The sequence below is a fragment of the Talpa europaea genome (genome assembly GCF_964194135.1).
Source record: "Talpa europaea genome assembly, chromosome: 16".
Taxonomy (NCBI): Eukaryota; Metazoa; Chordata; class Mammalia; order Eulipotyphla; family Talpidae; genus Talpa; species Talpa europaea.
Window position 1 is genome coordinate 46571650 of NC_140084.1, and position 8732 is coordinate 46580381.

The 8732-nt window shown below is 51.8% G+C and overlaps 1 protein-coding gene across 1 annotated transcript; it reads left to right on the forward strand.

Moving 5' to 3' along the window:
* Positions 1 to 91: 91 nt before the first annotated feature.
* SYNGR4 (synaptogyrin 4) lies at positions 92 to 7395 on the forward strand (the record flags this gene model as incomplete). The annotated part of the gene is made up of 4 exons (XM_084257388.1): positions 92 to 184; positions 5348 to 5585; positions 6746 to 6885; positions 7162 to 7395. The coding sequence occupies 4 exons, from the start codon at positions 92 to 94 to the stop codon at positions 7393 to 7395; spliced, it is 705 nt and encodes a 234-aa protein (XP_084113514.1).
* Between the last annotated feature and the right edge of the window lie 1337 nt (positions 7396 to 8732).

Here is an 8732-nt window from a genome sequence, read left to right on the forward strand (position 1 = left end):
CAGGGTGGGCGTGGAGAACCCCGGACAGCAGCAGACAGCACCCAGCCTCCCCGTCCCCACCTCTCCAGGCCTCAGAAGCAGAGCAGCCACCATGCACATCCCTGAAAGCCTCCAGGACCTGGCTGACAGTGAAGCGGTGCGGTTTCTGAAGAGACCAAAGACAATTGCTCGGATCTTTGCAGGGGTGAGACCCCCCTGTGATCTGATGGCCCCTTGGGTGACTGGACATAGGCGTTCTCAGCCCCCAGACACAGTGCAGAGGGAGCAGGGTGGGGATGGGGAGATGGAAGGGTCAGATAGGGAAGGCCAAGTCACCTTTACTGAGCACCTAAGTCCAGGCCCTGCACTAATCTGCACAACAATGAACTCATAGAAAGAAAGAAATCCTTCCAAGGTGGTGCCATGAGCTCCATTTTTGAGATAAGAAATCTGAGGATCAGAGAAAGAGAAGTGTCTCTTTTTCCCCTCCCAATCTTCCCTCTTCCCCTTCCCACCCCAAGAAAGAAGTCTTAAATCTGTGCTATCCGACAGGGTAGCCAGCAGCCCATGTGTCTTGCTTCATTTAAACGAAATAGGAAATATTCTGTTCCTTGGTCTCAGTGGCCATGGAGCTGGTGGTTCTCATATTGGATAGCTAGAACGTTCCATCATGGCAGAAGATTCCACTAAGCAGCAGTGGCTAGGGCTATACATTAATGGGGACAATCCACATTCAAATAGAAGGGTGTGAGATGCTGGAGCCCATTTGTTTTCCACCTCCTAAACAAGGGGCAAAGAGAGTAGGAGGGGCTGGGCCTCCAGGAAGAAAGAGGGGCAGAGATTATGTGACAGATCTACAATGCCAGGTCCTGGGTGGTTGCTCTGTGCCAAGCACTATGCAAGTGAGGGCTTTCTGCACGTTCATTCCATGCCTTTGTTACATACATTCACTGCATGTCTTCGTTACATGCATTTGTATCCTGCCTTCATAATATGCATGTGCTTCCCTGCCTCTGTTACTCACCATGGTTACATACCTTCGTTACCACATTCCTGACTAGTCAAGACATCTGGCATCAAATCCTCAGCCCAAACTTTACTGTGTGACCTCAGGCCAATCACTGCCCCTCTCTGATGAACCTTACTACATAAAGAGTTAAACCTGAGACTCTGTTCCGCCTGCATGGCTCTCCTCTGATGGAGCTGGAAACTGGGATCTGGGGAGATGATGAATTTTGATGAAGCCCAAGATCATGGCAATGAGGAGGGGTAACCTGGATGGAACCCAGGGCCTCCCCATTCATTCCTAATCCAGTGTGTCTCCTCTCCCCCACTGCTGGAAACTGTGGTCAGAAAGGAATCAGACAGGCCTGACCCAGAATCCTGGCTTAGCCACAGGCTGTCCTTGTAGGGTGACACACTCCCCCATTTGCTGGGGCCAGTCTTGGCATGACTAGCTGCAGCAGCACCTCTCATTCTCAAGTGTCCCTTTTGGTTAACTAACGTGCAAGGTCACCCATTGTCCATGTGACCTTGAGCAAGTAATGTAACCTTTCACACCTCCCAGGTGTGAAAAGAAGATACTCAAGCCCTGCTCATAGGAAGGACTTGTGAAAATGAAACAAATCAATGCCTAGAAACTGAGCAGTTCCTGCAAATAGTCATCTTTCCTGAAACACCCAAATTATTATTATTAGGACAGCATAGTGGTGGGGACCTGTGTCCAAGGCGGCTCTCTCCCAGGGGAAGAGGGGAACTATCAATTCCAGGTCTCAGTCTCCAGTCCCTGCCTCATGTCAGCTCTTCTCACTTACCATGACCTACCTGGAACTGGGAATCTGTGACCGTGTTTGACCCAAGGGGAAACTGAGGCTTACAGAGGTTGAGTGATTTACCCAGCTGGCAACTGAGTCAAAATGGGGATCCACCCTCCCACCCCCAAGCCTGGCAAGGAAAGGCGGGTGGCCAGGGAGTGGAGGCCCAGCTGTTGTGGCCTGGTGTGGGGAAGGAGGAGGGCAGGGCCGCCAGCCATCTTGGTCACGGACTTTGCCTGCTACCTCTATCCTCCTTCCTGCCTGCCCACTCTCCCCTCCTCCCCCCTGGCCTGGCTCCTCCCTAGGGTGTCTCTGGGCAGCTGGTGCTCTTGTCCTTCTTGCTGCCATTTGCCAGCTGGTGCCTTAACTGATGAATCTTTGCTCCCTCCCTGGGGACAGGCCAGGAAGGGTGTGGAAGGAGGTTGGACTTGGCTTCCTAGGGCCAGAGTCCCTCCTACCCAGCTGAGCGCCCTCCCTCCCCCTTCTTCACCACAACCAAAGGATTTTAGGGTTAATGGACAGATGGGAGCACAGGCATTTGGAAGTCAGGAGGCCTGAACTCCACTCCCCCTTCCCCACTGACTAACCTTGACAGGACACATCCCCTCTCTGGGCAGATCACAAGATCTCCCTAGATCCAGCCCCCTTCCATCCCACCTCCCATGCCTCCTCTTTCACAGCCTAGACACAGACTGGGAAACTGAGGCTCCAGGCGGTGAGCGAGTTGCCCTGGGCCACCCAGCTGGTGAAGTCAGAGGCTCTGGCTCTTTCCACTCCTCCCTAATGGCTTCGATTTATCACCTGTGAAACAAATGACTGAGGAACATCCACCATGTGGGGCTGGTGTGAAGCTTCAGGCAGGTGGTGCAAGTCAGGGAACAGGGACTCAAAAATGATCGATGGGCCGTCCCATCCTTGACCAGGCACTGCCCAGACACTGCCCTTCTGTGGACTCAGTTCTTCCACTCCTAGTGGGGAACAGATGTGAATCCACCTGGTCGTCATTGTGACCACTTGTCATCGTCTTTCAGAGAAGGCAATTAAGGCCAACGAGAGAGGAGATGGCCAGAAGCAGAGGGGTTTGGGGGCCAGTACTTTGTCTTTCCCTACCCCACACTGAAGGGCAGAACAAGAGCAAAGAAGGGACCCAAAATCAGTCAGGTTTTCAGCACACACTAGCTGGAGTTCAATCCAGTGCTTGACCCTGAGGACAGAGAATCCCATGTGGAGCCTGTCTAGGAGCAGACTCAATGAATTCCCTTCCCCTCACCTCCTTCCCTGATCCCTGTCTCTGTCTCCAGCACCACCAGAGCCAATCAATCACCAAGTTCACTTTTACATCCTGATTATCACTGGATTCACCTCAGCTCTCATCTCCAGGTTTCTAGCCTGGGTCTTCTCACCAATCTCCTCTCTGACCTGTTGGCCTTGCCAAGCCACCATGACCTTAAAGATCTCTCCACCTCCCAGAACTGGTCGTCCAGCCTCAGAAGCCATCCATACATAAAGTTAAATCCAAGTTAGAAATTTCATTTTCAACAGCTCCCAAGTCTAGGCCTGTGAGTCTGGGGTTCAAGGCCTGTCAGGCTCTGGTCCTGGCCCACCCTAGCCTTATCTCACATCAGGTCCCCTAAAGAGATTCCTCCATTCCCTATGGGAGCCCCATCCTGCAGCATCTGGCTTTTGCACATGCAGCTCCTCATCCCCCCCGTGACCCCCCTCCCCCAACCAGCACACACACCTGCCATGCCCATCTCCCTCTGCCAAAAAATTCATTCTTTACAGAGCAATTCAAATCTCTCCTGTGACTAAATTCAGCCCCATGAATTCCACTCAAGCCTTGTCTCTCTCCTGGACCCCAGGTCCCAGCCTCCTCCCTCCCTATTGCCCCCTTCCCAATCCATCTCCATGTACCCCAAAGTGACCCTGCCCCTCCCCTGCTCACAGATCCTTTGTGGTTCCCTATTATCCTCCAGACGATATCCCTATTCCTTAGCCTTTCTCACCCTACAACATTCCTTACAAGTGGCACCTTCTCCAGAAAGTCTTCCTGGACCAACTCCTACCAGCCATCCCATGCACACCCAGTTCCTTCCACATCAGGTGTGGACCTTGCCACGCCACGCTGTAGTTGCCTGGGACAGATAATTGGGCCTGGAAATCCTTACTAGATTGCATTGATTAGAACCCCTCAAGGTGTCTGGTACAGTTCAAGGCAATACAGTAGCGGGTAAAGGCCAACTCAGGAGCTGGATCGTTTCGGTTCATATCCGGGCACTGCCATTTTCTAACAATCTGACTTTGGACAATTTCTTGTCCACTCTGTGTCTCCATTCCATTAGGGAATAACATTCAGTGCCCACTTCCTAGGGAGTCTGTAAGAATGACACAAGCAGGCTAGTGCTTGTGGAGAATTTCAATACTGTGTAATATAAACACTGTAGGAGACCAGCTGAGATGCAGACAATTGTACCACAGTGCACTGTGTGCAGCATTGACAGACAAGAGGGACGGGGCTACCATATCTGTGATGTTGTATTTGTTTGAGGGGAAAGATAATTCCAGGTACACACACGAAAAGCAAAATGGTAGGTAATATTTTTAGGTGCTGAATGTTAATTATATTCCTCTCTGTACTTTTCTGTGTCTTTAGAAGATTTCACAAATTTATAAATAGTTTTTATCGACGTGACATTAGTTTACAACACCCTATAGGTTCCAGGAGTACATTTTCTCACTATGCCCACCAACAAATGATCAGTCACTACCCATCACCAACCAATCTGTCCATTCCCTCCCCACTTCTTTCCCCTCCATTAACTTCCCATTCTTTTGTCAATATCTAAGGCTTTGTTTTTAGTTTTGTTCTCTTTCTATTCCATAAATGAGTGAAATCTTCCAGTATTAGTCTTTTCCCCGATTTATTTTACTGAGCCTATCCCTTCCAGATCCATTCCTGGTGTTGCAAATGGCAAAATTTAATCCTTTTTTCATGGCTGAATAGTAATCTATTGTGTGTCTCTACCACATCCAAACATCAATCATGGAGCTTCACAAATTTATTTGAAAAAGTGAATAGGAATTACCCCGAGCTGGGTGGGAGAAGGAAGAGTTGCAGGCAGCGGGAAGAACTTGGAGGTGGAGAGAATAATCCTGATGGCAAATACTGACTGAGCTCTTCATGGGGCCCTGTGCCAAGTATTTGGCACCTGGCTTTGGTGCCCGGTACCAGTTTGGGGTGACTGAAGGAGAGTGTAGGTGAGTTAGGGAGGAGTGAAATGAGGCACCAAGAGAGCTAGAATGGGCAGGGTGTAGAAAGACCCCTCTGGGGCCCTGTGGGTAACAGGCTGAGGTTCCTGATTGGAGGACCCAGCAAGAGAGAACCAGGAGCAAGAAGCATGGCAGGAGGCATGGAGCTTAGCAGTGCTGAGAACAGGGCCCAGTGGACACAAGGCAGGGCCTGCTGTCTCCCCACAGGATCTGGGGGTCTGAACAGGTTTAGGAGTTGCTGAGCTCTACTCTGGGCCCTGGAAACCCCCCTTCCGTCCACACAGGTCTTCTCCCTCGTCGTATTCTCCTCCCTGCTGACGGATGGCTACCAGAACAAGGCTGACTCCTCGAAACTGCACTGTGTGCTCAACAGCCACACCCCGGCCTGCAGCTTTGCAGTGGGAGCTGGCCTCCTGGCCTTCCTCACCAGCCTGCTCTTCCTGCTTCTGGATGCCCAGGAGGCCCGCATTGCCAACACCCGCTTCAAGACAGCCTTCCAGCTCCTGGACTTCATCCTGGCTGGTGAGCCCTGGGGACCAGCCCCAGAGCTGTCCCTGGCCCCCCAGAGCCTCTTCACCCAACCAGCTGGCCTCTGACCTTGCTCCCCTGTTGCAGCTTTTTTGCACCTGCTCTTTCCTCCTGAGGAATTATCCTCCTTTAGACTCAGGGTAAAGGTCACCTCTTCACCCTCAGGCTATTCCAGAAGCCTCCCCTTCTATCCAGCTTTGGGCTCATAGCCACGTCTTTTTCACATAACTTTTCTTGAAAAGTCACCCAGTGGCAGGAGTACAGAGTCAGACAGAAATGGGTTCCCATCTCCTCTTGGTGCCTCCTCTCTTGTCTGGGGGCCTGAGTGTTTCTCCCCCCCCGGAGTGAGCTGCGGGAAAAGTGGGGATGTAACCCCCCCCTCACACACATAAGGGTTTTCTGAGGATAAAATGAGAGCAAGACGCCTGTAGTGATTGAGGTTGACCTTTCCTGGGTGCGTCCCAAGGCTCAAAGTCAAGCTTGGAGTCCAGGGCACCAGGTGCCTCTCTCATTTATTCCTCAGAACCAGCCTGTGGAGGCAAATCTTGTTCATATACCCATTTCACAGAGGAGGAAACTGAGAAATGAGTTGTTTATGTAATTGGGCACATAGCTACTGAGTGGCAGGTCCAGGCTTCTAAGCAAGGTCAGTCAGCCAAGCACCCTAGCTTAAGGGAGCCTGGCACAGTAAGTGTTAAATATGTGGGTGTTCCTTGTCCTCGGGGCTCCAGACTCCTTCTTCCCAGTCTGGCTGATCTCTACTCTTCCCCTACCTCTCCCTCCTCCACCCAGGCCGGTCCCAGCATCTCAGGGCCCTTAAAGGTCAGCAGTTGCAGAACCATCCCAGAGAACGTCCTTTGAGGGTGGAGATGTCCTGGATCTGCACTCCCAACTCAGGAGTCATCAGCCACATGTGGCTACCAAGAACTTCAGATGTGACCAGTGCAACCAAGGGGCCGCACTGTCTTAAATTCTATTTGAATTGATGGAGATGTACATAGCCAGGGGTGGCCAGCGGCCTCTCTGTGCACAGGGCTGCTCCACCCCAGGACATGAGTGTTCCTGAGGGCTGGGAGTAAGAGGCCAATCGAGACCCCAGATGCCTTTCCTGAGCCAATTCTTCCCCTACCCCTCTTCTCTCCATGACCCCACAGTCCTCTGGACAGGCATCTGGTTCGTGGGTTTCTGCTTTATGGCCAACCAGTGGCAGCATTCGCCCCCCAAAGAGTTCCTCCTGGGGAGCAGCAGCGCCAGGGCGGCCATCGCCTTCGCCTTCTTCTCCATCCTTGTCTGGGTGAGGAGAGCCCCTTCCCTGGGCACCCTCTGCAGGGGATGGGGTCAGAGGGGTCCCTCCCAGGGCCTCCACTAGCCCTTTCTGTGACCTAGGAGGGCCTGGGGGACCTGGACATATGGAAAAGGAAGTAGTAACCCTTGCTGGGAGCAAACAAAAGTCCAGCATTGGGGATGGTGCTGGGTGCCCTGGGGCAGGGAGGCATGGGCCCCTCTGCACCGGCAGCTCCTTCCCCACCCCGCCCAAGCCAGCCTTCAGTCCACCATTTTCTGCCCACAGATATTCCAGGCTTACCTGGCCTTCCAGGACCTCCGGAATGATACTCCCGTCCCCTACAAGCGCTCTCTGGATGAGGGTGGTGTGGTGCTGACCACCATCTCCCCACCCTCAGCTGCCAGCCCCATCAACACACCCGCTTCTGGAGCCAACAGCCTGAGTTACTCCAGTTCTGCTCTGTCCCCCTATCTGACCACTCCGAAGGTCCCCCGCCTCGCTATGATGTCCGATGACTAAACAGTCTCCTTCCAGCAGTAAAGAGATAACCCTCCCTGCAGGGAGCTTTCTGAAACGGCCCTCTCTGTCCTGCACATATCTGTTCTTCTCTGGAGTAGCCCGGGTGGGAGAAGTCCTCCCAGGTTACCACAGGGGTCTGTGCTGAGGTCTCACTCCCCAGCACCTCCAGGGTGCCACTAGGATGGGGCCCATCAGAGGTGGGAACAGGAAGAGGACTTACCTTTCAGAGCTGTTCCCCACCCAGCCCTTGACTCCTCACATGAACCACGAAAGGAGGCCCCCCTATAGAGCTGAGGTCAAGTTTAGGGGAGAAAATATAAAATGAGCAAAGCCCATTCCCTTACCAAGACAAGGGCCCCAAGTCAAACAAAACCAAACTGTGTGAGGAGGAGTCACTGAAGGAACAGGGGGTGGCAAATCCATGACTAAGACCGGACATGATCCTTATCTTCAAGTATTTTAATGACAATCTCAGGATAAAGGAAAGGGTCTTACTGTAGGACCCCAAAGCTAATTGGGAACTCATATGCAGGCCACAAAAATCTACTTCAAAGGGTGAAGCAACCCAAAAGGAGGAGATGAAGTCAGGAGCTATGTCCAGGAGGGAGTCCAGGGCAGCTCTCACAACGTGAGTCATGGGGGACAGCTCTAAGTTGCATAGTTGCCCCATGAAGAAAAGTAGAACAAAAGAGTGGATAGTCATTTCACATCTTTTATTTAACCCACATATCCAACATGTCATCAATATAAAAATCCTTCATGGGGCATCTTAGATGCCCACAGTAAGTTCCCACACCGCCTCTAGACTCCTACTTCAACTGCTGTTGGTCACGTGTAGCCCTAGGCTACCGTGTTGGATGGTGCAGCTCTAGAACCTTCTGATTTCCCTAGTACAGTTGGACATTCCAGGTGGGAATAGCAGAATGAATTAAATTTATGTTGAATTTGTTGGCAATGAATTAAAAAAAAAATTTACCCCAAACTGTTTCTAGAACCTAGAGGTGGTTAAGACAGTTAAGGAGGATCTCAGTGGATATCTAGGAAATGTGACTAAGTCAGGAGGCAAAACTCCAAGGGCTCCCAGGTTGAAGGAACGAGGCCAGGTGCAGAGCCAGTATGGAGAGACATGGGCTGTATTTCACTTGCCTTTTAACTCCACAAAACCCAAACCCAAATCAACAGCATCCACCCGATAATGAATTGGTGACAAGCCCTCAGCCAAGTCCTGGGGACTGTGGTGAAAAGCTTGTGTGTCCCAGCCATTGAGCTCCTGCCATCTGTTGCCACCCAGAAACATGGACCTGGCATCATCAGATTGATGGATTTCTTTCTTCAAG